The following is a 26,583-nucleotide window of genomic DNA, read 5'->3' on the forward strand; positions in this document are numbered from 1 at the left end:
CAACACAGATATCGGCAAAGCTACTGGCAGGCAGGGCCCCGGCATGTGCTGGAAAGAGTTGAGAGTGCCATATGCCCTTGAGCCTGGACCCAGCACATATCAGTAAAAGTTTGTTGCGTTTTGTACACACACATCCTTATCAGGCTTCGGAGACTGCAGATGCTTTCTTGAAGGGATGGGAGGTGGTTGACGTAGGCACGGTGATGAAGAAGGGAAGGGAGATGGTGCGCGTCTCTGCTTCTGTGATTTTGGTGGGCGTTGTGGAAGGGCGGGGGAAAAGGAGATGCTGCCAGGGGGGGGGAGGTGGTTGACGTAGGCTTGTCTTCGGTGATTTTGGTGGGCGTCGTTGAGGGGCGGGGGTAAAGGACATGCTGCCAACCCTGCATCTCGCCTTCATGCGGTCATCGAACTCCAGGGGGGAGGGCGAGGGTGAAAGGGTGAGCGGAGAGTAGAGAGAGCTGGGGGATGAATGAAGAGTATCCTCAAAGGCGTTGACAGGGGGGGTGACGGGCAGTGGAGACTCCTCCATTTGTGTCATAGGTCTCCCATAATCAGAACATTCCTCAGGCGGGTGCAGTGATACTTCTTCAGGGTTTTCTGCGCAATGTGTTGTGTCTTTCTCCTGTTTTGATTCCTCTTGCCGCTTGTCCTTGGCAGAGGGAACAGATTGCTGACGCAGGCAGTTGAATATGTTAGAGATAAACAATTTCACTCCTGACTTGTTCAGGCAAACTCCATCTGCCTTAAAAAGATGTCTGCGATCCCAGAAAAAGTTAAAATTGTCAATAAAATGGACAGAATGGTCAGTGCAGGCAGCTGAAAGCCACATGTTCAATGCAAACAGTCTGCTGAATCTCTCCACTCCTCTTCTGACTGGCGGTAGAGGGCCACTGATGAACACCTCCGCATTTAGAGAGCTGACAGTTTCCAACAGACATTTAAAGTCTTCTTTCAGCGCTTCTGACTGTTGTTTCACAACATCATTTGTTCCAATATGTAGTACCACATTCTTCACAGTCGGATGTTCAGCCCCAATATGCAGGATCTTCTCAGCCAAGTCGGAGACCATATCCTTGGGAAAACAGAGTACTTTGGTGTTGTTCTTACTACACAGACCTTAAAGGAAATACAACTAATGTATTGTGTTATATTAGCTGTACAATTTACCACATATGGTGTTCTTAGTTTCCATACCTCCTGTGTTTTACGAGCGGTTAGGGTCGTGCCAGAATCGATGGTCTTTGCTGTGTTCTTTATTTTGTCCCGGCATGACTTAGCGCTGTGGACGATTCCGATGGCCGCTAACTTTACCGAAATACATTCGTACATTTTCGCGTTGGAAAATGCCTTCAGCAGAAGTCTCTGGATCGCGTCGTCCGAGTAAATCTCCAGAAGCGCCGACACATTATCATCACTCCACCGCTCCGCTGATTTCTTTGGTGTTGCCATAGCTTCTTTCAAAAAAGTAATATCTTCGTTGCTACGCTGAGATTTTAATGCGAGCAAGTAAAATGGCTGCTTTATAACACTTTTTGGGAGTTGTACGGGGCGTGGTTTGCATTCCGCACAGCCAATCAGACGTATGAACCTTTTTCTCCCACGAAAGTCCCTGCTCTCTAGCAGGGACTGAAAAGCGGGTCAAAATGGTTCAGATTAACTAATTTAGTTCCTGGGGCTTTTTGGTGTGAACGCAAATATATCGTAGTTCTGATGAACTATTGTGGGAAAAGTACTCCGGTGTGAACGCGCTACTTGTGTCTTCTGCTAATGTAAAGAGAGCAACAGTGACATCTGCAGGTCTAGAGAAAACATAGCTACATGTTTTTTTACTGTACGCCTAAACCCATAACTACAGTATGAACGTTTAATGAAAACCTCTTTACATGTGTCTATAAAACTATCTTCATCATATATCCAAAAGGATATATTAAAAAAAAAAACATAAATGCCAGAAGTAGTTCTTTTATCAAAAGGTTTTATTCAGTAACATCAATGCCTTAACATAAGAGATGCTTTGGTGACTCGGGAATTTTCACTGAAAACTAATAAGCATGTAGACCTAAAACCTGCTTAGTATTCAGATGTTACTATTATACTGTGTAATGTATAACATTCGGAGAAAAAACAAAAACAGCTTTCGTGTTGCGTATCCTCAAGACTATAATGGATGTGCAACAAGAAAGATGGTGTAAGAGTCAAATAGAAGACTTAAATAAAAGGAAAATTCAGTAAAGCAGTGGACATGAAACAAACCACTTTGCTTTGAATTATTTTAAGATATAAATGGAGCTGAGGACGAAATGTTTAATTAAAATTAAAAAATACATAGAGCCTTTTGTTGTCTATGATCTATTTCCCCATTTTCCTTCAAAGGGTTTCAAACAAGAACAATATTTTACATTTAAAACAAAAACATGTGTCCCTGTGTGGATGCTTTGTCCTTGTACTGGGTGGTGATGATTGTACTGTAGGTGAAAGTTGAGTTGTAGTCCTGCGGACGAGGGCTACTGCAGCTCAACAGGCATGATAGGGTGGAGGAGGGGTGGAGGCAGAGATGGCTGTATGAACATCAGTACAACGCTTCAGTATTACTGCTTCTAGGCTTCTTGATCTTCTCTATGTTCTTCAGGATCATGTCATGTAACGTTACCTTCACAGAAAATAAAGAGACCATGTGGAAAATACAGCTTACTGTTGATATACTTCCATTGACTCAAACAAATATTATATGAGAAATAGAAATAATAACTTACATATTGATTTCTGAGCTCAGAAACTATGATCTTCAGACTGATGTATTCCTTCTCATCGATCTCAGTTACTGTGCGCCGATAGTCCTCCTAATAAAAAACATAGAGTTTATCCAAATGTCAATATTCATGCTCATCTTCACTTAAGTTAGACACAATCTCACAAGGGCCAGACAACTTCCGTTTTCTTTACTGCTTTATATTTTATGTTCAGGGTAACAAACCCATTTTTTAAATGTATTTATCATATACAATTTTTCAGTAATAGCCATTGAATGTATTTACATTCTCTCTATAGAAGTTTTCATTGTTTGTGGGAGGGACAGCCACTCTCGCCCTGGAATAAAATCGCATTCACATGCACAAAAGATTCATTAAACACTTATCGTGACTTTATCAGCATGCCATAGTGTCGAGAACCAACAGTAAAGTAAAATGCAGTTTAAAAATGTTGAAACTCTACCAAAATCAACCCTTTTTCATAGACAAAAAGAGGCAATGCTATGTGCTAACAAAAATATTTACTTACCACATGTGGATATTTTGCTATTTTAGATACGAGCTTTGCCCTTGTGATGTAGTATCTAGAAGTAAAGAAGACAGTTAACATTGCTAAAAAACCCAGGAAGAATCTTGTAAATTATAAAGAACAAGTTAACAATCAAACACAGGAAAATAAACTGTAGCATCCAAGTAATTTGACATTAACCAGGTTTTTGTAAAACAATATGGTTAGGAATTTGAAAGACCTTGATATCTGGTCAAGGTAAGATGCTGCCTCCCCTTCAACTGTTCTGAGTTCAGCTACCGTCTCCTCCTGGATTGACACTCCAAAGTTGTTGCCGTCCTCTATCCTGGGGATTAGCAGCTGAACCCACATTTTGACCTACAGAAGAACAAAAAAAATGCTAAGAACAAAAAGATGCAACATCTGGAAGGCTCACAGTGAAGTATAGACGTAGATTGGTCATGTCCACAACAGTTGCAGTAACTGTCTGGAAACGGTGGCCACTAAATACTAACAATAATGTTCTTCATTAACAGGTTGAATGTGAATACGTTTAGGCTAGAAAAGTTGTTCAACCAGTTAGACGCATAGCTTGCCCTTTTAGGCGTTGTGCACACGGGAACGTTTGCGTTTATGCACAGTATGCGCTTTCAAAAAAGTCTTCCGTTCACATGCATTCGTTTCATTTAACGTGTCTGTTCAAACGAGACTGCTGGAAACGCTGTAGTACATATGCCGGGACTGTAAGTGGCGCTGTAACTTCCGCCAAAATACACCAAAAGCAGCGAAGAAGACCCCGAAGCAGCCCCGCAGCAATGTTGCCATGGCTACCCTTCTGTTTATGCCCCGCGGTGGATTTAGCAACATGTAGTAGTTAATGTAATTCTCCATGTCCACTTGTTGCTGATGGTTGTGGTAGAGGAGCTGTAGATGTTGTACTAACATCTGTAGCATGGTCAGTAGCAGTAGCACTAGCAGTAGCTACTGACAGTAGCTACTGGCCATGCTACAGCAGTGAGTAGGAGAGGTGGGGCTATCGTTATTTTGTGTGTGGCGATTGCTGGTATTCAGCGGGATGTAGTAATTTCCTCAGCATGTAAATATATGGATAAATGCAACGGGGAAGTTAACTGAAAGAAACCGAATCTGTGGATATTGCATCGACCGACCAAGAAGCACGTCTCCGTGGAGAGGACGCGCTCAGAAAGAGAGATATTCTCTACAAACACCGGGTGAGCAATGAACAATAATGGCCTGGATTAGGCAGTAAAGACAATTTTGGTGTATCGCAGAGCGGACTGTTTGTGTTGTTTGTGTTGTTTGGCTGGAAAATTGTCAATATAATGGATCAATGCATGAAATCTGACTCTGTTTATTTTGTTTAAGGAGTATATTGGGCGTTAACAATTCTGGTTTGCCTTTTATAATATTATTTCATTCAAGAACCCCTTGTGCGTTTAATTAACACAGCTATTTTTGATAGTTGATCGTTACAGATGGCTACTGGCCATGCTACAGCAGTGAGCAGCAGAGGCGGGGAGAGGTGGGGCTATCGTTATTTTTTCAGGAAATATTCGTATGGAGGTGATTACACGGACTCGGTTGACCCCCCAGAGCGTTTCGTTTGCAAATCTATCCACCTTGGGACCCGTTATCGTTTGTGGGGTCCGTTTCTATCGGCCTCGTGTAAATAATAGGGCTATACGCACGCGAAACTATGCAGATACAAGCAGTTTTGTCCTTGTGTAAACGGCGCCTTAGAAGTCTCTTTAGTAAGTGTATGTTTTGAATTAAGACAAGCCTGGCAACTCAGAATAGTTTTCACACCATATTCATCAATAACCTTATATTAGTCTTAGACTTGTTTTACAAATGTCTAGTTGTATCAACTCATGTAGGTTTACTGTTGGTATTTTAACATTCAGCTTCTGACGCAAGAGTACGACCCTGGGACAGGATATAAGAGACATTACTTACTGTGTTACATTTCTCTATGAGTGTCCTGATCTCTGGTTTGACTTTTTCAATGAGATCCACAAGGGTTCCGTTGCTCTTCATCATCCCACCAGGCATGACAAAGACCTTGGTGCCAGTCACTGCGTTACACAGGGAAGAGAGAAAGGAGGGGAGAATATTTACGTTTCAACCAGGAAAGCAGGAACATTTGGTATATGTATCAGCAAAGAAGTGTTACCGTTGCGCAAGAAAAAAAAAAATGTAAAATGCGTTTTAGTTGCTTGCAAGAAAGAAAACGTTTCTCTTTTGATGTGAGCTAATAAAGTAAAGACACCACTCATATCCAAACATAAGAAGGCTGTTATTTACAGCAGAATTATTCACATCTAAATTATTATTATTGATCCGCGAAAAAAGGATGAATGGTGTCCATTGATCCAGAAAAAAAGTAAAGTACCGGTAAGTAGAATTATTTCCCTTTAAATCTATTTGACCTAGTTAATAGTCTTGTACTCACCCTTGTCCTCCCCACCTCCATCCTCAAGCTTTCTCTTTTTGGCATTTTGCTGAGAAACAGATACAAACAGGATCAGGCTACACACTCCCCTCTGCCCTGCACACATTAGTTATTGAGGATTTAATTATTCTCTAAAATGGAGACTCACCGCTTCTAATCCGTCATGGAGGTTTGAGAGCAGAATGGGGTCTGGCACAGTCAGGTTTATTTCTGAGTGTATCTCCTTCAGATCAGCGATGTTTATGATTGGATCCTGAAAATCAACAATTTTACTAGCTGTTATTTTATAAATAATTATCGGTCTCTTGGCAAGATCAAGGGTTTGGTGATATAAAGATATATACTGTAGGACTATAAAAAATGTATCGCCTGATAAATAATTTTGACAAACGATTTTGACCTTTTATACGAGTGTCTTTCTCCAAGTTTGTAATGACAGATCTGCGTCTTGGATTTTGTATACATTTTGGATCAGATTAATGAAACACCTTGATGTTACTTACTTGATTAGTCAAAAACCCTTTTTGCCATGTATGTTGTTTATTGTTACACACCAAGGCAAATTCCTTGTAAGTGAAAACCCCCAAATCTCCCACTTCTAACCAAGATGTGCACAGATCTAAGGCTCATCAATGTGTGTTCAGTTGAATGGACATACAGTATAACTGACCTTTAAGAAGTGATCGAGTTCCAGCAACTTCTTTGGGAAAAAGCTTGCAACTAGATCTTCTGCCTAAAAGAAATGCAATATTTTAGATACTTGGAAACCAGAATAGTTTTGATAGCAGTATGTTTGCTGTGTTTTTTCATGTGACACTACTTACTTCTGAAGTAATACGTTCCCTGAAAGCATCGACCTGCAAAAACACAACACAAGGGTCCACAAATGTACATAACCTTAAACTTCAACAGCAAGTAAACGCAACATACACATCAATGCATTAGTAATATTAGCCAAAATATAATTTAAAGTTAAAATGATTAGAACATTTGACTGCACAAGGAATACGATACATTTAGTTAATGTTGTTGATGAATACTTATAGGTAAATAAGGTTTGGGATGATCAATAAATGCACTGTTTTTTTTACTTATGACCATACACAGTCTAGGTGTAGCAAGTGTGTCAGTAGACTATTACAATTTAAAGCTATATCCCTTGTTAACATAACGCAGGTATGAGAACGGCAGCTTGTTTAAGTGGCTAACTTGTTAGCTCAGGCCTATATAATGCATGTCCTGTTCACAAACAGTGCTGCAACGTTAACTTCCACACAAGAAGCGTATTGTCTTTGTGTATCAACGCCTGTTAGGAGGTTTGACAGGTGCATTCCAACAGGCGGGCAACAAGACGGTTAGCCGCTTTTAGATAGCTAGCTGCTGTTAGCTTGAGTTCTCATATCATGCTACAAAACGTGGCTAACATGCTAGCAGGCAATAGCAACAACACGTCGTATAACCTCAACTGGGCTTTCCAGAAACACAAACCTTACCTTGGTTTTAATTTCATTGTCCACCTTGAGGAGCGAAGACATCTTATGTGATCAAATAGGTGAAGAAAAGAGTGTTCCAATAGCATTAAATTGGCCTTTGAAACGTGTGTGTGGCTTATTTTACCTGTCAGCCACACTTTGTGAGCTTAAAGATGACGTGGTTGACACGCGACAGGAGAAAGGGACTCGATGTTTGGACTGCGCCTGCGCGAAAACGTCACCGTATTTTTCTCGACGCAGCTGACGATGTAAACAAGAAAAGACAGTCGAGGGCAACAGGGATCAAATAGGCCGGTGTCACCGCAAATGATAGCCACTATATGCTCATAAACGGCTGACATGGGGCTGCCTGTTACGATTAAAGTAAATTTCCGTGGGAACGTGAAGAGATTTCTGGCTCAGGATTTGGACAAACTGGAGTGGGAGTCCGTTGAAGCCTGGGTAAGCTGCTGCTAGCTGAGCGTGCTGGCTAAACGCTGGCGCAGTTTGGTGAAGAGCAGGCCCAGACATGGCCTAGACACGTAAACAATAGACCACCTGAAGGACAGGCAATACTGTTGCGACAAAATGTTCATACGTGGTTATTGTTTAATGCTTACCCTGAATATGAGGGTTAGGATTGCTATTATGCGTTTTACAGGACAATTACAGTAGCTAGCTGTACTGTAAAGGTATTTCTCGGCTTGCCATTATTGATGTTTTCCTTACACTTGTGAGGAACACAAATCTGATTCAAAAAATATATTTTTCCTCGGGGTTTGATAATCAATTATTTAAATGTGTACATTTCAGATCAAAGCGTCTTTTGGGATCAACCACTTTCAAGTCAAATACTTTGATGAGGATAATGAAGAGGTAAGGGAGTGTATACAAATACTGTATGTGTCCGTTTTGTTGTGTTTACCACTGAAGGAATGTTACTTGGTAAATGTACTTAAGTACTCTAAGTAAGTGTACCATACTTGGTTATGTACATTTATGCTATTGTATGTCTACATTTGGGATGGCAATATAGTCATTTCTACTTCACTTCATTTATTTAAAAGGTTGAGTTACTTTGTAGATTCGGATTAATAGGACAACATATAAATAAACAGTGTAGTTTGTTAACAAACATAAGAATACTTTAGTTCAAACTGAAGTAAGATTGTTATTAGCTAAGTAAGGGAGCAGTAGTGAACTGCAACTTAGTACATTTACTCAAGTAATGTAAAGGAGTACACTTTTTGGGTACTTCTACTTCATTGTTTACATTTTGAACCACTTTTATACAAATACTTTCCAGATTTAGATTATTAATACGAAACATAAAACCAACTAATAACTTATTATAACTGATTATATATTAAGCTACCCAGCAATATATAGAGTTATGACAACTGGCCCCACATTAACCAGCCACAACACTGAAGAGATGTGGATACTAATGTGTCACTGACAATAATTGATACCATTTATTATTCTGAATTGGGCCTTTCTCTATCATGATATATATCAATTTGTTACAGTAAGTCCTCTTACTTTACATTTTGCTGATAATATTTATGTTATGTAACATTTTGAATGCATGAATTTCACCTGTAAAACAGTATTTCTATTCTTCTTCCAGCACTGGTTTTTAGACTTAGGATAAAATGATCATAATGTTTGACCTGCATGATCTTTAGGCGTAATCCATTGACATATTCCTAACTCATTCACTCTTTTCTTTCAGATTTGTATAAACAGTCAAGGTAAGAAAACATTTTTTTGCCTATCTTTTCATTTCATAATGTATTTGAAGTAGAATATGAGCAAACAATAATACCTGATATGATTTGTTTTAAAGTTACAATTCTTACTGCGGAATAACGAAGAAGACAACAGAAAATACACAATTCTTACCAACAATATACAAATACTTATAAATAATTCATATTAAAAGTGGAAATATGTGTACTTTACATATGTGTGTGCAACTAATTGTTACTTATCAATGTTCTGTTGTTGTGTTTTTATTTCAGATGAATATGAAGAAGCCATCAAGGTACAGGGCATTGCTTTATTTCTGTCGCATATTAAAGACAAGATGAGATTTAAAGGCACATTTCACAAGTCATTAGAAAATTGAAGAGATCATGCAGGATATGGGAATCAAGTGACGATTGTAGTGGAAGGAGAATTCAGTCAAACATTATTGCGTGAATAAGAAAATACAAAAACATTGCATTGCGTGACTGTTACTCTCCAGGCATGTGACAAAATATGAGGTGACGCATCACATGTATTGTGTGACCTACCTTAAGACATAAACCAGTCTAGCAGCATTCCAATAGTTGTTTAAATAGATATTTAAAGAGCAATTGTGCCAACAACAACTACACTGTGTTTTTATATTTTATCCTTATAAGTTTATTTTTGGCATAGTCAAGATATTAGCTTATTGTTTTTATTCAATTTGTCAAATGTTCATACTTCTGTGTCTCCTGTGGTATGTGTTTCATTCTTGTTTTCCACACAGAGTGCAGAGAAGCAGGGGAACCAGTTGCACATGAACGTGTACAAGATGAAGGGTCAGGCCTGTGGAGGCCCGCTGAAGACGGAGGTGAAGGAGCTGAAAGGAGACCTCCGGCCTGCTCCTCCGTATCCATCAAGGGTCAAAACGGTGGATAAAGGCACACAGGTCACCCCGGAGCGAGAAGCTGTAAGGAAACAAACAGATTCTCCTCCTCCCATCTCCTTCCTCTTTCTACTCATTACATGCTCTCACACTTGCAGTGTTTACAGCGTCTTTTTGGCATTGTTAGGCACAGTAATAGTCTAGAAACACATCTTAAGCACCCGCTGTGGTTCATCTCTTGTAGTATTATTATTTAAATAGCTTTTATAGGGCTGTACATTATATGTTAAAGCTTCAGCCATAACCTTTAGATTCCAATTTTATATAAACAACCTTTTATTTCTTTTTATTCTGTTTGATTGGTCCCCATGCGAAATACCCGGGTTCGAATCCGGTTGGGACCATGCAATTCAGCAAAGCCCAATTAATGTTAAGGACAGATAACAGTCTTTCATTGCCTATGCATTTATCTGGCAATGATGGAAATATTACAGGGAATTGTGTGGTCAGTTTGTGTCTAATAATGAAAGTCAAGCTCAACTCAAATATGCTAGAAAATTAACTTCACACCTCCTTGATGTAAGTCTGATTTATTCTGATACAGGTCACAGTAAAGGACAACAAGGGGAACAAGCCAGAAGATGAACCACCTCCCATGTGGTTTAGATCGTACATGGAGAAGGTAAGATTTCAATACAAAAAATTAAACTTCAACTTAATATTGTTGTCTCTCCAGCTTTTAATAATATAAATCAAACTCTTTTTTTCCCCTTCTTGTTCCATAGTTTAAAGATGAGGTAGTGAAAGAGGTGGTGGAAAGGATGTGCAATGACTTTTCTGGCCAGTGTTGTACCCACAAATCACCAGATGGGCCCCTTGAAGCCAGTGGCGGTCCTTTAGGGCCAGGGCCGGGCCCCTCCACCTCAAGTGGGTCCCTGGGCTACACCCCCAACTGCAGCAGCTGCAAAAAACTCACCTCTGAAGGGGCCTACAAGTGCAGGTAGGAACACATGATAATACAATGAGAAGGAGCTCCGTGATGTTTCACCTGATGAGTCAACAGAGATGATCTTAACATGTCACAGATATTGTCATACACAATGTTTAGTGGTCCTTTAGACCTTTGTGCCTTTTTCTAAGTTTGCACTTTGTTTACGTCAAACTTTTTCCTGCATTCCGTGCTCTTTAAGCATCTTTATGAGTATCCATATAATTGCTTTTTCTTGGCTTGTGTCCTGCCAGTGTATGCCCGTCCTGCATCCTTTGTGAGATGTGCAGACACAGCCATGACCCCAGCCACAACCTCGTGAGAACCAAGACACCTCTCTCCATCCCTGAGCATGGCATGTCGGGAGAGTTGAGGTAAACGCCCAAGACCGAGGATCAATCTTCCCACTTCTTGAAACTATAAGACATTCTTACTTGCAACAGTGCTAGCCCTTTTTGCTATCACTTCTTCTGCATTATTGGAGGAAAACATATATATGAAATAGTCGCAGAGCAAGACTGCAAACATGTTTTAGCAGCTAGATTACCGTAAATAATGAATAATAAGTGTGTATGTGTTTTGTTCTTGGAAAATAAACTTTTGATAGTCAACAAATAGGTGTTCCTGATGACATTTCAAACCAGGTTCCCAAGGCGAGGAGACATGACTGTGCGCAAGGCCGAGCGACAGCGCCTCAAAGCTGAAAGGAGGCAGCTCAGAGCTGAAGTGAAGGAAATCAAGAAGAAACTGAGACTGGAGAAGAGGGGGCTGCAGTGGAGTGGGCCCTCTACCTCAGGCAGAGCCAACCTGACAAACATGGCCTCCACGTCCACGCAGGTCCCAGCCCTGTCCCCCCCTGCTGCCACAGAAACTGCCTCAGGTCCAGCCCCAGCCCAAGGTCCCGTCCCTGCCCTGGCCCCTGATCCCCAGACCTCCAGTCCAGAGTAAGCGCCATGTGGGAAGGGCGTCCGCCAGTGCTGGGTACCTCAAACCCAGCATGGATGCAATAAAAGTCCTTTTTTTCCAAGAAAAGAAATCAAAATATGCCATCTTTGTAATCTAGTCTGTATGAGTGTGTCGCTGGCTGCTCTGGGGTGGTGGAAAATGTTGGAACTACCTCAATGTGAAACTGCTGCTGCTGCTGCTTCATAGATTTTCTAAGAAAAATTGCTTTTGAGCTGCAAAAAAAAATCTGGTGGTCCTGCTTTTTGATTCATAGAGAACAAAAGAGATGGGTATTATAAGAAACCAGGGCTATTTTCAACAATGCTCTGTACACTTGAAACTAGGGGTCCCGGGGTCTCGAACACGTCCTTGGTTCCTACTATGGCTGCCTTGTTTCTGGATGAAAATCTGCCGGACGGCACCCGTCTGGAGCCTGGTACCAAGTTCATCAAATACTGGAAGATGAGGAACTCGGGCACTATCAGCTGGACCTCAGAGACTAAGGTACTGCTCCACCCCGCCGAGAGGACAGGCCCCTCTGCTTCACTCCCACTTTGAGTCCCTACTCAGCTTCTTATCCACTAACACCAGCTAAAATGTATTTCCCAGCCTAATCCTACTAATGCCCTTTCCGTCTGAGATCTCAATTGTTTTGAATTCAGTTAATTCAGTTTTGTTATTTAAGTTTTTAAGTCTTCGTCATTGTTTGAGAGTGTGTGTGTGGGTATCCCTCACTTGAGTTTATTATTTTTCTGCTGAGTGACTTTGGCTGCATGCTCTTGTCCTTGTGCCTTTTTCGCATGTGTATTCCTATTTTGTGTTTTGTGTATGTGTGTACGTGCACCCAGCTAGTGTTCATGTGGGGAAACCTCGGCTTGGCGTCAGAGGAGAGGAAGGAGGTGCCGGTCCCCTTGCTGCTGCCGGGACAAGTGGGAGTGGTCAGTGTGGCCTTTGTGGCCCCCGTGATGGAGGGGACGTACACCTCCCACTGGCGGCTGGCGCACTGCGGCTGCCAGTTTGGCCCCCGGGTCTGGTGCAGCATCGTGGTCGACCTCGGTGACGGCCGGAACGCACCCGGGCATCAGAGCAAACCACTGGCAAGTCTGATAACCAATGACACAATGTACAACTGCAGAGAGAACGTTAACTGTTGGCATGCACGGCTAGATTTGCCATTATCTGTAACTAGTGCTGTACCGATCTTTTTGGTAGTTTACTTGAGTATATCGATTTTTTGCTCTGTTATACTTCGGCTGGACTTATTTGACAGATACAATGATAAGGTACATTGAGGGGTGTTATCACATTTTTAACACCAACAATATATTTTTGTATTCTTTGGACAACAATACCATCCTTTGCTTGAATCACAAATTCTGCCACAATTTCCGATTTAGGGGCTCGATTTGAGATGACATCTTACTCACATTTGACATCATTTATATTTGTTTATAAAAAAAAGGGAGCTGACATTTTATTTCACAATCTTATGGGTTGGTTCTGTGTAAAGTATATACACTTGGACGGAAATGGTCACAGCCAAAGGAATTTCAAAATAAAAGCATATCTTAAGATGTTCAATGGTTTCACTTTACATAAACTATATTGAATCGATGATGATTAGATTTACACCCCTAGTAACATTGTCCTTTAGGTTTATACATTTTTTTATTAAGACACAGGATCAAAATCGCTTAGCGTTTTACTTTAAAAAACACATACACATTTCAGATGAGTTGTTAGCAGTTCTACCAAAGAGAGATTTCCCCTACATTTTAGTTGGGGGCTGTAAAGAGGTTACATTATTCAGTATTTCACAAAAAAGCGAATATTAGAGAAACAATCCAATTTAAAAGCCGATGTGTCTGGTTCTAGGGTATTAATTAGAAACAGGATATCTGTGATTTAGGTTTTAAAGAAACATATATTTCATTGTGGAACCCTTAAATTCATTGTGACACTAAACCTGGGTTACTCTTTAAAATGTAATGGTTGAACTTTCTGAACGCACACTGTAGTGATACTCATGATATGGTGCTTGTGTGTGCTTCAGAAGGAGGAGGAGAGTCCAGTGGAGAAGGAGGAGGATGTCAGGTCAAAGGACAGCGGCCCTGTCTTTCCTGTAGACCTGAACCACGAAGACTACTACTTCCCCTCCGTGGACCTGCTCACTGCACAGGTGCACGCTCAAAAACAATCTGCCATACATCTACCGTATCATGTATTTTCAGCCAATACCTCTGCTTTGTTTGTGATCGCACACACTCACAGAACAGCCTTTACCTTCCATACATGTCTTCTGTTTGTTTCTTTATAGGATCTACTGTCATTTGAGCTGCTGGATATAAATATTGTGCAAGAGTTGGAGAAGGTTCCGAACAACACTCCTGTTGGTGAGAAATATTTTAAACGAGATTAGTTGAAAGAGAGCGGTTTGTGCCACTTCCTCCCTTCCAAAATGTCCCTTAGCTTTGCTAGGAAAAAATGGCTACACTTACACGTTTGAGAATCGATAAATAAGTGTGTAAAATGTGTTGCGTTTGCTTTTCCTGAATGTAGATTTGACTCCCTGCATATCTCCTCTGCCCCATGATCCACCAGTGTTGGAGGAGCCCGTACATTTCCAGATTAAAGAAGACGCAGAGGTCACAGGGGTCAGAAAGCTTTTTGGTAAGACTGATTGTGTAACAAAAAAAATCCTGAGTTATGTGTTCTTAATTTTGTAAACATGAAGTTGTCTGTTGCTTCCCAAGGAAATGCAACTCAAGTAAAAAAAAAAAAAGTATCCAGCATGTTTTATCTTTGGGCTAGCGGCTGAAGGCTACATTAGCCACTGCTAGCATAACATTAGCCACTGCTAGCATAACATATTAATGTAGTCGCTAGATTTTAACAAGAAAAATAATGTGTGGAATAAAGAAGAAGATATCTCTGATTCTGCCACATAAATCAGTATATCATTAGTCCATTACAGAAGTTCATTGGTAAATCTGTGGATTACTCTGTTAATATGTGTTGTATTTGGTCAAGCAGTAAGACTGAGGCAGCAGAAGGAGCAGCTGGAGCCTTTGGTCCAGGAGGAGGACCGGGAGGAGGAGATCAGTGGAGCCCAGTTCCTCTGTGAGACTGTCATCCGCTCCCTCACCTTAGAGGAGGCCCCTGATCACAGACCCCTGCGTAGGGCCCAGCACAGCAGCCACAAACCTCAAGGTGAGAATGAGACCTTCAATCACACTGTGTTATGTGGTGGAAACCCTTGAAATGAACTGGCCAAGAGTTGTCCTTCTGACTCTTTTATCAACTTTGGAGTCACACAGCTTTCAGAAAGCAAAAGTCTCTACAGCCCAGAGCAACAACTCAAACTGAGTCAGCTTTTATACAGATTCAGTGAATACATGCTGAGTCATGATATTACTGACCCATGACTCTAAGGGCATTAGACCCATGATCAGATCAATTGTAACTTCCTGTGTGGTCACATTGCACCATCTTATCTACATTTATCTACTATTTTTAAGTAAGGCTTACAGGATTTTATTGTTTTTACAACATCATGGCATTGTGTTTTATTGATAATCCGTATTTCCATTACTGTTATTAAACACTGTTGCCAAAGTAATTTAACTCAGAAATTCAGTTTTGTTTTGTGCAGTATAATCAGGTGCTCACACTTAGTTTTTCTCCCTTCTTTTCTTCCAGTTGTGTCGCGGGGCACCAGCTTTTGCTTGGAGAGGGTTGTAGAGGCTGAGCAGACGACAGAGACAGTGCAGGAGGGAAGTGAGGAGATCTGTGCTGTTAGACTGGAGAGTTCAGCTCTGCCTGTCAACACAGGCCTCAACCAGATCACAGAGGAAGAGGAGACCAGACCAGGTTAGTGGAACACTTCCAGGATTCTGTTTATTCCTGTTTATTAACTTATTTGTATTACATCTGTGGTTATAATTGCACACCGACAGTTTGATATCTGCAATTCTTAGATGCTAATTTTGTGTTTTTTTTTTGCCTTTTCTTTTCAGTTTTGCTGGAACCAGCAAATGAAAACCTGCATACGAGTTCACATCATGATATCGAGAACGAAGAAGTCATTGATGACATGCAGAACATGGCAGAAATTCAAGAGGAGAAAGAGGAGGGTGGAACTAAAGGAGAAGACTGGGAGGAGGTGAGGGTTTAACCTTTTTTTAAACTGAAACCTTTCTCTGGCATCTTATCTGTAAGAGTTGCTTTATTATTTCAGATCCACATTTCCCTTCTAACCACATCAGTTGTCTTAATGTAATCACATCCACCATCTTCTCCTCCTGTGTCTCAGGTCAGCAGTCAGACCTCCTCAGTCTCCTCCTGCGACGATTACATCATCGTCCTCCCAGACTGCTTTGACACCAGCCGGCCTCTGGGGGAGTCCATGTACAGCTCCGCCATGTCGCAGCCGGACCCCGCCCCCCCCGCTGCTGCTGCTGATGATGTGACCCCAGCCGATCCGGACGCACTGCAGGAGGAAGAGGAAGAGGAAGACTCCAACTCGGAGCCGGATGACGTGGCCCCGCTGAGAGAGAGGCAGGAGGCGGTGGATGCAGAGGATTTGTCTGTGAACACGTGGCCCCCACCCGTCCCCGTCCCCCACAGCAGTGTGAACCAGATGCTGTGCGCCTCCCAAACCCTGGACGCCGTGACGCTCACGCCTGTAGTGGTGCCTCCACCAGTGCTGCCTGACCCCCTGCTGCCCCCCCCCACACTCTACTCACCCAGGTTAGATCACACAAATGGTCTTTGGCATGTGTGGAACTAACTTTTGGATGTGAATCAGTATTTAAGCTGGATTTCTGTCAGTTTTTTTGTTCTTGTGGTTGAAATGTCTTCGTTTTCCTCGTTAACAATGTCAAGTATAAATACACATGACCATCCCTATGGGAACCCAGTATGAAAGTTAATTAATGACGATATATTGCACCGTGAACGGTTTTGGTTACAAAAGCTAAAATACATAATGTCTCTTTTAAATAAATGAAAAAACTTTAAATGTGTTTGTAAGTTAGCAAATGGGGAATTATCCTCCAACTGATAACAGTTTTTGAACTGTTGATTGTTTCCAGAAAATGTTTACGTTTCAAATATGTGACATTGGCAAGGTTTTATCACTGCGCTTTTTCAAGTGGTATTATTCTCGCCGCCTCTGTCACAATGAAAACCAGATTGCTTACTTCAAGCGACAAAATTAGAAACTTCATATCATCAGCGCAAATTATGCAAATAAATGCCCTTAGCGTCGTTTAACTAATGCTGCTACTTTGCACACGGCACTCTGCATTTTGTTTTCCACGGCTTTGTGCGTAAATTACGCATTTATTTTCCCAAGAGATCAAACCTGGTCAGGCAGAATTCCATTTTGAAAGCTAGACTTATAGGGAACCAATCTAAACACTGATGGTTTAATTATTCTTTACCTATTACATTTACTTCACAATAAGTTAAAGGAAATAACTTGTCTATTGCCACTTAAAAAAAAAAGTAATTTGGGATTAAATAGAGCATTAAATGATTCGTTTTTTCTTCTTCTTCTGCCTGCTACAGACTTATGTTTTAAGTCGTCTTTGTTTGATTTGTGCTTCAGGTCTGAGGCACTGTACCTGGCCGAGGATCCCAGTCCTCCAGCCTGTGATCCATATGAGCCACATCAACCGAGGGTCCACCTAAATGGTGAGTTTCACTGTTTATCCCCCCAGCTTTAAGCACATCACAGTGTCATAGTACAAACTGGCACACATGGAGCATAACACCACTGAGCATGACACAGCAATATCAACACAACATCTTCACCAGTGTTTTTTGGGTGTTCTATAAATAAGACAGTGGTGGATTGACTTCAGTGTTGCCTCACAGAAAGGAAACACATTTTTGCCCTTTGTGAGAAGACAGGAAGTGAGAGCGCACACAAGCTTTCAGAATCTGTTGCTTCAGCAGAATGCTTTGTTCCTCCTCTAATATTGTGTTTGCATGTGTGTTGTTCCTTTTTATTCTTTTCTTTTTTTTAAATCTGCTTTGCAGTATCATCTGGTCTGTCGAGATCAGCAGGCTCAGCATCCAGTGCCTTTGAGACATACAACCCCAGACCCAGCAACGCTTTGCAGCCAAGGTGCAATACAACAAAGAGTAAAATTTGATATATTTCACTTTCATAAAGCAGATTCCTTCTTTGGTTTCTCTTTTGTGTTGACGACACGCATCTGTTTTTATATTTTATTTGTGTAACAACCTGATCTGAGTCTTTTTTTTTTTTTATAAACAAGTCTAACTAGAACATGTTGTTCTCTGCTTTATTGTTATACAACCCAGCTTAACCACATCCCTGTCTTTATACAAGGGGCCAAGGAGGCATCACCGAGGGACTTGTCAAAGGGGCCCTCTCTGTGGCAGCGTCCGCTTATAAAGCTCTCTTCACAGGACCAAACTGCTCAATACAGGTACATCACACATGCGGCTTTCACACCAGCGCTTTTCCCTTTCTAGCTCCTAGCTAGAGCTTTTCTGGTTCAGCTCCGGTTTCCCTTTTCAGCTCCCGCTCTGTTCACACCGCCCAGCTGCTGCTGCTGCTGCGTCATGACGTCACCGTTTACATCGCTGAGTTTCTCCCCAACGGAGCTCACAACAACAACAACGGGGGGGGGGGACTGCGGCGGGTCGATGATCGTGTTGCTTTTAATCATACGAAGCCAGATTAAATAAAATAACGACTTCTCCAACCTTATACTTTTCTCCAGAGTGCCGTGGGGGGGGTTGAGGATGTTGAGGAGCTTGACGCTCGTGATCTATCAACAGGAGGGCGGGGGGGCCTCGCTGCGGGGAAGCAGTGTGTGGACCTGTCAGCGCAACTTACATGATACCGAATTTAACAAACACATTTAAATAATTGGTTTAAACGGCATAATAATAAGGACGATCGTCTGTTCTGTGATTCTCCAGAACACACATGTTATGATATTAGGGTCATGCAGAGTGAGATGAGATCGCTGTCCCTTTAAGAGAGAGAGAGAGAGAGAGAGGGGTGTGGCGTGTGCGTGTGAGTATGTTTCTGGAAGTGAAACGAGGCAGCAGAAAAACAGAGGTCTGTGATGTATTTTGTGAAACAGAAGAACAGCTAAATAAATGCAACGGCCTCTCAAGAAGAGCTCGCCTCTCTCCAGTCATTTAAGCTAAAGTGGGTTATTGAACCTGAAGCTCGTTGCTTCTGCCCTCCTCGACTACGGTCTGGGAGCCGACAGGAAAGTTCAACACACAGATGGCCAGTCCGCCCCTTTGTAGCATATTATTTCAATGAGAGATGAGCAGATCGCCACTGGGCTTTCAACTAAAGACACGCACAGCCACGCAAAAACTGCGACATTTGTAAAGCTCCTTATGGGTACTGCAATTTGTGAAGTGCTTTCTTCCGTGGTGAAACGATCAGCACTGCACCACGGAGGAAAGCGGCAGAAAGTCACCTGGAGTTAAAGAGAGCGGGGCCAATGCTGGCACGCGTGCCAGGGGTTGCCGACCCCTGCTCTAGACCGACAATTCTTTGGAGCTGGAAGTGAACCGCATTCCGGAGCTAAGAGGCGGCGCCGCTGCGGTGTGAACAGGAAAAACCGGCGCTTTTCCAGCTCCAGCTCCAGCTCCGAGCAGGAGCTGGAAAAGCGCCGGTGTGAAAGGGGCAATAGAAACCCTTATTTCAAGTTTTTTTTTGTTTTATGTATCATAAATGCATAGCAAAACAAACAGTATATCAGAGTTATAGTGGGAAGATTACATTACTGAAGGGCAAGTGGATGATATTCATTTCAAAATATAGTTTTTTCAACTAAATTTTTTTCGCTTTTCTGTAGTTTGTTATATAGATTTGTGTGCATGTAAATTGTCTGCAAAGTTCCCTCCCCCAACCCTTGCCTGAAACACCTCCATCGGAATCCTTTGTTTTCTTCCGTGACATAGTAACATCTTATCGGCAAGCGCTCCAACACATTGTACGTGATATATAAGGGGTTGGACATGTCTATGCAGTTGACCAATCACAACAGAGCCCGCCAGCTAACCAATCAGAGCAGACTGGGCTCTGGTTTCAGACAGAGGGTGAAAAGAGCTTTTTGAACATTAAAGCATGGAGACATGTCCCAGGAGAGACACTACATACGAACCTGAAAATGATCATAATATGGCCCCTTTTAAGAGTTGGCCCTCCGATAAATGTAATCACATTGGCGAGAACATGCGTGAGAGATATTACATTTCTAGGATCTTATGATCTTTGCATCAGCATTTTCCCCAGAAAATGTGTGATCATTTTGCAAAAATGTGATCGATAATATTTAAAGAAGGAATATTTTATAATAACAACAACAGGTCCTACTTCTATGTGTAATATGAAAGGTGTGACAGAGATTTAATGTATGACCAACATTTTGAGATCCCCATCAGACAGGTAATTGTTTTCTCACTCACTTCACTTTTTCTGTTTCACATTTCCATTAATAGCAGGCAGCTTTTTCCAACCAAACAATGTCTGGTAAACCCCCTTTACACAACCTGTGCAGCACCAGACAGCAGAGGGACAAAATAAGCTACCGGCTGGTGAAACTAGTGGAGCGTTTAGAAACTAAAGAGCCAGATATATCCACTGAGGAGTTTTTAGAACAAACCGAGCTTAAAGGAAAGTGAATATCATCAATGGACATCAAAAGAAAGCTAATTCTGCTCTGTGTCTGAACCAGGGTGGGATTTTCACGGCGGCCATGGCCGTCGTAGCCCCTCGGTCTGGCCGTTATGTCCCACAAAATAATTGTACGTCCTACGGCCACCATGGCCTTTGGGCCCCTCGCACTGTTAAAATCTCGAAGTTGCTTTAAAAGCGTCAGAACAGTGGTTTCTGAACTGCATTATGCTGCGTTCACAACGGACACGATGCGAATATTCGCATTGCTCTAACCGCTGGAGTTTCACCGCGGCTGTCAGCTGTGTTTTCTCCTGTCATTCAAACAGCACGCGCTGGAGAGGGGCCGGGGCTTATATCCATGTAAATACTGTGGTGGAAACCAACTACGACAAAATTAACCTATTTTACCGTGATTTAATTGTAACACGCGTTTCAAAATGATGCCGAAGTAACTACATACTGATAACGGTTAGTAAAAAACATGCTTTAATGCTTTGTTAAGTGTGCAGACAAGACGGCAGGCGAAAAACCTTTTAAAATGCGTGTTTTCTGAATGGAGATTGGATCGATCAGGCTAAACTAACGTTGTAGCTGCTCCGTCCAAACTCACAGCAACGTCCTAAAGACCGAATTAAAGCAGCAACTGTATTCGCCATCACACAGACAGTCTGTGGTTTGTACATGTCTAACTTTTGTCCAGTTTCTGAACAGATACGAGGAGTTGATTAAAGAGACTCTCGTACACACACATGCACACGCACAGACTTTTGCATTTCAAAGTATTGCTTGTTCATACAGTTGAATGTTGGAGCTTCACTGTGCACTGCTGAATGATGTATGTGCAGAGTTTGACCCTTGAAGGCTGTTTCTTCTGCTCTGAAATGGAATATATTTGTTACATATTAATAGAATTTTAGATTTTTTTTATTTGATTTCGGATTTGTGAATGGGAGAAGTAGTAGATGGAAAACATACCAAACACTAATTATTCAAAGTATACGGTAATACTAAGGAGGCATAGGCCTATATGATGATATGTTTGACATTATTGATATTAAAAAAAGTGATTTGTTTTCCATGTCATTTCTTATCAGAAAGTGAAGTTATTTATTTGTAAGCTCCAAATCCTAATTTTTGGCATGTGGCCTTTCCGCCCTGAAAAAACGTGTGACACCAAAAGCCAAATGGCCTTGCCCCTAAAATGACGAAAATCCAAGCCTGGTCAGAACTCAAAGTTCATCATAACAGCTTTAGAAGGTAATAATATGTCAGTGTTGCATTTAAAGGTTTTTCCATTACCCTTTTGTAACTCAGCTGGGAAAAGAATGCAACTTTAACAAACTGCTGTTAATCCTAACATTTAATCAAATGAAAGTGAAAAGTGCATTTGAGAGCTCGGGAATGATATGATTGGTATTGTTTCAGTAGCTACTCGCCTGTGTAGTGAGTCAGACCAGAAGTTCATTAACCGTTGTGACCCCACATATTTTCCCTGAATTGTGTCAACAAGTATAAAGTATAAAGCTGCTGCCAACACGTTCCATTAACCAAATGCTCTGTTTTAGGTATGGAGTACTCAGACCTTTTACAAAGTATAAGCAGTAATAGGAAAATGTTGAAAATCGCAGTTACAAGTAAAAATCCTGCATTCAAAACTTTACTTTATTGTAACAGTACTAAAGTACTCATCAGCATCTACATGTAAAGCAGAAAAAGAAAAGGTACTCATTATTAGGGTTGGGAACCGAAACTCGGTTCCAGATGAGAACCGATAAGAAAATGCCGGGTACCGGGTACCCATACAAAATACACAATTTCGGTTCTGCTTAACGGTTCCTAAACGCGGTAGACCCTGTATTCCACTGCGCCGTGGTGACCCGTGGAATACAGGGTAAGGGCGGACTGGCCATCTGTGTGTTCTGGAGAATCACAGAACGGCCAGTCGTCAGCGGGCCGTTGACGGCTGGCTCGGTACGCTGACGGCCGGCACCGCCCTTAATTTTTTTAAACGGCATCATGTAAGTTGCGCTGACAGGCGACAGAGGTCCACAGTTGCCGCGCAGCGAGGCTCCCCCCGCCCTCCCGTAGACAGTTCACGAGCTCAGTCACTTCATAACACCAAAGATGGATCGCGGTAAACGCTCTAAAGTGAGGCTCCACTACACTAAAAAAGAAAAAGACAAGGCACAGTGTAATGCCTGTTAATAGCTTGCCACAGGCATAGCTCAGTTCAAATAAAGCACAGCTATTGCTGTATATATACATGCAATACATTTGTATTGCATGTATATTTTTTATTTGTAAAAATGTCAGTTAAAGCTTAAAAGAATAAAGATATTTTTGTTATCTAAACGTTTGACCTCTTTCTTTTACAATTTTGGAATCGAAATGGGGGATCGATAAGAACCGGAATCGATAAGCAGAATAGGAATCGATACATTTCAAACGATACCCATCCCTACTCATTATATAGAATGGCATTTTATACTCGTATACACATTATATTATTATAATAATATAACAATACCTTGTTGCTGATTATAATAAGCCACAGGTAAAGGTGTGGCAATTATAAAATATAAAATGTATTACTTGATTCATATTTTATAATAATTATACTATAAATAATTTATATTTTGAGATGTTTACATTTTAGAATTGTTTATTTCTACTCTTTTAATTTCTCTTTTGTGCAATGCCTTGTTTTTTGTGTGCTGCTGCAATGCAAAAAATCCCAAATTGGGATCAATAAAAGTACATCTTATCTTAATAAACATCTGACTTTTATAAATGTAACTAAGGCTGTCCAATAAATATATAGTAGAATATTTGCCTCAAACGTAGTAAACTCTGTATTTACTCTGTATGTCCCCGTATCTCACCATCTCATCCCTGTTTTGTTTCCCCCCCTGCAGCGAGGCATCGACCCGGCCACCCGGCAGGACCCTTCCCTGATGGCCATGCTGCTGGAGATGGGCTTCAGAGACCAGCGGCTCAACCAGCGGCTGCTGAGGAAGCACGGCTACAGCCTGCTGCACACCGTCAACGAGCTGGTGCAGATCGCCGAGGACAACCAGAGCAAAGCTGTCAATGCTCCGCACTGAGCCAGGGAAACGCTACTCTAAAAAGAAATGTATTTGACTTTTAAACATTACTTCAAGAGAATATTAAGATTATGACCTGCGTATACATCACCCTTTCCAGTGTCTAGTTTGTTTTAAATTATGTAAAGAAAGATGTTTATGATTCGTGCAATTCAATACTTTTCCAAAGGGTGGATGGTTATTTAGGAACTAATATTAGCGATAATAAGACGGCAAAGTCTCTAAAGAGGATTTATTTCTTGGACTTGTTCAGAGAGAAAATAGATATTGGCTTTTTCTGCCATTGCCTTTTGATTTAGCTTAAACATTTTGACAAAATTAACCATATCTACGCTTTCTTACAAATAGTGGTTAGCCTTTGCCATGCCTTGTGTACCTGGTGAAAGGGGAGGAGCTGTAGCTTCGACAGGCAAAAAGTGCGTATTCCCGCTCTTCATATTTAGTGTTCGTATGGCTGTTGTTGCTGCTTCCTCGGCGCTGAAAAATAAGTATTTTGACAGGGCTTGGCTAGATTCCTCTCACAAATAGAGCTAGGAAAATGAATACTGTTGAATGTCATTAAAGATAGAAAGAGACAGCTCTCATGTGTGCTACTGAAGCTAACGTAGCTAACGATATCTGGGTGGTAAGGGTCAGCAGTGCAGAAATGAGAATATTTAAACTTTTCCCGATTATCGTAGTGAACTCTGCCTAAACAATGCAATCTTCTTTCTGTATCAGAGTACTGTTATTTTAGACGTTGACATGTGGAATGTATACTTAAACTGTCCGAAACTGACTCGGATGTTTTCTATCGCTTTTTAGGAGACACCTGCATGACAGGTAGAGGCTTTAGAGATGTGTTTTCTCGTGGTCTTAGCACAGTCACGGTAGAAAGTGTCCGCTTCCTACATCCTGCCTGCATCTTCTCTATTCGCATATCCAGCTGAAACAGTCATTTAACACTTACTTAAACCCGAGATGTCTCTAACAACACATTCCTCACTCTCATAGTGGAACAAAGTATATCTTATTTCCTTACATTGCCTTTATAAAAACATGATTATTAGTTTACTGAAATATACATGTGGTGATTTGTGGTGTGAGTGTGCAGATTTAAGTTGATGTCTGTTATTTTGAATCCTGTGTGGGTGCTTGAGGATTTTCTTTTGTTGATCACCCACCTTTAAAAAAAAAAATCATGCTCTGAAGAATAATTCTGAATATATCTACTATGCTTGTCAACTTATTCCTCTGTCACAGAGTGTATACATTAAATATCCTTCTACTCTCAATCCGCCAATAAAATATTTGCACATCTCGCTTGTCTCTTTTGTTTTAATGCCAAATGTCTAGATGTAAGTCATGGTACACTATATATCTGATATACAGGAGGACAGGCTGTACTAGGTTATATGGAGTTTGTCAAAAGTTCAGAAGTTAGATATGTTACAAGCTGGCTCTGCTTGTAACAAAGGGACAACAGTTCCACACAGGAGTTGCCCAAAACAATCATTTATCCCAACACAGTGGTTACAACTAACAATAAAACACACAGAGTGGCCTGGTGCACCGAGCAGGGCAGCCGAGAGAGAGCGAGAGCCTGTTCTGCAGCCCTCTTAAATAAGAGCTTCCAACAGGAGCCATTTGGGGGGGCTCTTGGGAAAAAATGTTGGGAACCCCTGCCCTAGACCATACACAACTTCCAGTGTCAGTTTCCGAGGAAAATGGAAGAACACCCTCACTTATGTACGAATCCAAAGCACCTGTGTCCCTCAGTATCTTAACAAGGAATTTCTTGTCACTTCCTTGCAAAGACACATAACCTTGACATATGAAAGGGGCATAACCTGGATCAAATTCCTCTGCTATCAGGGAGGGGCGAGGCTTCACCTCCTGCAGGGCTAGTCCCAAGTTAGAAACCGCAGCAGCAACTGGTTGCGGGGTAGAATGGAGTTTAACCGCAGCTATAGCCTCCTCCCTAGCAACCTTGTGGGCAGGAGCTGCAAGGGCAACAGGCCTGGGAACCTGGCCATTTTGGAGTCCCTTGGTTTTTGCATTAAGTTCCGGGCATTCATTTTTCCTGTGACCATTACCCAAACAAAAGTTGCAAGTTTTTAGATCTACTTTATCCCCCCAGCCATGCACGGACCTTTGCTCCGACCTTAACACTTCACCCACTTTACCTCTGGGGTCACCAGTTATTTCTGCTCTCCCAGTCAAATCTCTCCCCTGAATGAATCTTGTGTGTTAAAGTGTATTCATCAGCCAACACCCCAGCATCTGTTACATTTGTAACCTTATGCTCATTCAAGTACGTAGCAACGCGTTCTGGAAGGATATCTTTGAATTGTTCAAGAAGGAACAGTTCCCTCAAATCATTAAGATTTACTACTTCAGAAGCCGTGACCCATCGATTACATTTTATCGTCAGCTCCCGAACAAGTTCCACATAAGTCTGTCCTTCTGACTTCCTTAGCTTCCTGAACTGCTGACGGTAGGCCTCAGGCACCAACTCATAAGCCTTTAGCACTGCAGTCTTTACCCTAAAGTAATCTTCACTGTTTCCTGCTCACGAGCACTAGCCCGTTCCTCACGAGCACGTGCCCGTTCCTCACGAGCACGTGCCCGTTCCTCACGAGCACTTGCCCGTTCCTCACGAGCACTTGCCCGTTCCTCACGAGCACTTGCCCGTTCCTCACGAGCACGTGCCCGTTCCTCACGAGCACTTGCCCGTTCCTCACGAGCACTTGCCCGTTCCTCACGAGCACTTGCCCGTTCCTCACGTGCACTTGCCCGTTCCTCACGAGCACTTGCCCGTTCCTCACGTGCACTTGCCCGTTCCTCACGAGCACTTGCCCGTTCCTCACGAGCACTTGCCCGTTCCTCACGTGCACTTGCCCGTTCCTCACGTGCACGTGCCCGTTCCTCACGAGCACGTGCCCGTTCCTCACGAGCACGTGCCCGTTCCTCACGAGCACGTGCCCGTTCCTCACGAGCACGTGCCCGTTCCTCACGAGCACTTGCCCGTTCCTCACGAGCACTTGCCCGTTCCTCACGT

At 42.0% G+C, this 26,583-nt stretch overlaps 2 protein-coding genes across 6 annotated transcripts; one reads left to right on the forward strand and one right to left on the reverse strand.

Moving 5' to 3' along the window:
* Nucleotides 1–1,954: 1,954 nt before the first annotated feature.
* psme3 (proteasome activator subunit 3) lies at nucleotides 1,955–7,377 on the reverse strand. 2 transcript variants are annotated; one of them, XR_004555083.1, is made up of 11 exons: nucleotides 7,225–7,377; nucleotides 6,556–6,588; nucleotides 6,402–6,464; nucleotides 5,880–5,984; nucleotides 5,732–5,780; nucleotides 5,236–5,354; nucleotides 3,500–3,636; nucleotides 3,280–3,334; nucleotides 3,036–3,087; nucleotides 2,754–2,840; nucleotides 1,955–2,650 (listed from the first exon to the last, which is right to left on the reverse strand). XR_004555083.1 is itself a non-coding variant. In XM_034120169.1 (10 exons), exons 1-10 carry the CDS (start codon nucleotides 7,264–7,266, stop codon nucleotides 2,570–2,572), a joined length of 771 nt encoding a protein of 256 aa, XP_033976060.1. In that variant the 5' UTR covers nucleotides 7,267–7,377; the 3' UTR covers nucleotides 1,955–2,569. The 2 variants fall into 2 exon arrangements, 1 of the variants encoding a protein (XP_033976060.1); XM_034120169.1 differs by lacking the exon at nucleotides 3,036–3,087.
* Nucleotides 7,378–7,455: 78 nt separating this feature from the next.
* nbr1a (NBR1 autophagy cargo receptor a) lies at nucleotides 7,456–24,844 on the forward strand. 4 transcript variants are annotated; one of them, XM_034119199.1, is made up of 22 exons: nucleotides 7,456–7,665; nucleotides 8,017–8,079; nucleotides 8,939–8,957; nucleotides 9,228–9,250; nucleotides 9,725–9,907; nucleotides 10,428–10,505; nucleotides 10,609–10,823; nucleotides 11,066–11,185; nucleotides 11,456–11,755; nucleotides 12,101–12,260; nucleotides 12,605–12,853; nucleotides 13,810–13,935; nucleotides 14,074–14,149; nucleotides 14,316–14,426; nucleotides 14,787–14,966; nucleotides 15,456–15,626; nucleotides 15,773–15,918; nucleotides 16,069–16,505; nucleotides 17,368–17,453; nucleotides 17,802–17,906; nucleotides 18,118–18,217; nucleotides 23,355–24,844. In XM_034119199.1, exons 1-22 carry the CDS (start codon nucleotides 7,564–7,566, stop codon nucleotides 23,392–23,394), a joined length of 3,090 nt encoding a protein of 1,029 aa, XP_033975090.1. In that variant the 5' UTR covers nucleotides 7,456–7,563; the 3' UTR covers nucleotides 23,395–24,844. The 4 variants fall into 4 exon arrangements, with proteins under 4 accessions (XP_033975090.1, XP_033975091.1, XP_033975089.1 ...); XM_034119200.1 differs by having other exon boundaries at nucleotides 17,802–17,889; nucleotides 18,126–18,217; XM_034119198.1 differs by having other exon boundaries at nucleotides 14,790–14,966; nucleotides 17,802–17,889.
* The last annotated feature ends 1,739 nt before the right edge of the window (nucleotides 24,845–26,583 follow it).

The sequence above is a fragment of the Trematomus bernacchii genome, unplaced genomic scaffold (assembly GCF_902827165.1).
Source record: "Trematomus bernacchii unplaced genomic scaffold, fTreBer1.1, whole genome shotgun sequence".
NCBI lineage: Eukaryota > Metazoa > Chordata > Actinopteri > Perciformes > Nototheniidae > Trematomus > Trematomus bernacchii.

Bases quoted from the DNA above. Each gene is read 5' to 3' on its own strand.
- psme3 (XM_034120169.1), bottom strand. From the start codon at position 7,266: ATGTCTTCGCTCCTCAAGGTGGACAATGAAATTAAAACCAAG. The intron at 6,589-7,224 runs GTAAGGTTTGTG...GTGTTTTTGCAG, and splicing joins ACAATGAAATTAAAACCAAG to GTCGATGCTTTCAGGGAACG. The intron at 5,355-5,731 runs GTGAGTACAAGA...TGTGTAACGCAG, and splicing joins TGGAGGTGGGGAGGACAAGG to TGACTGGCACCAAGGTCTTT.
- nbr1a (XM_034119197.1), top strand. From the start codon at position 7,564: ATGGGGCTGCCTGTTACGATTAAAGTAAATTTCCGTGGGAACGTGAAG. The intron at 11,186-11,455 runs GTAAACGCCCAA...ATTTCAAACCAG, and splicing joins GGCATGTCGGGAGAGTTGAG to GTTCCCAAGGCGAGGAGACA. The intron at 18,218-23,354 runs GTACATCACACA...CCCCCCCTGCAG, and splicing joins GACCAAACTGCTCAATACAG to CGAGGCATCGACCCGGCCAC.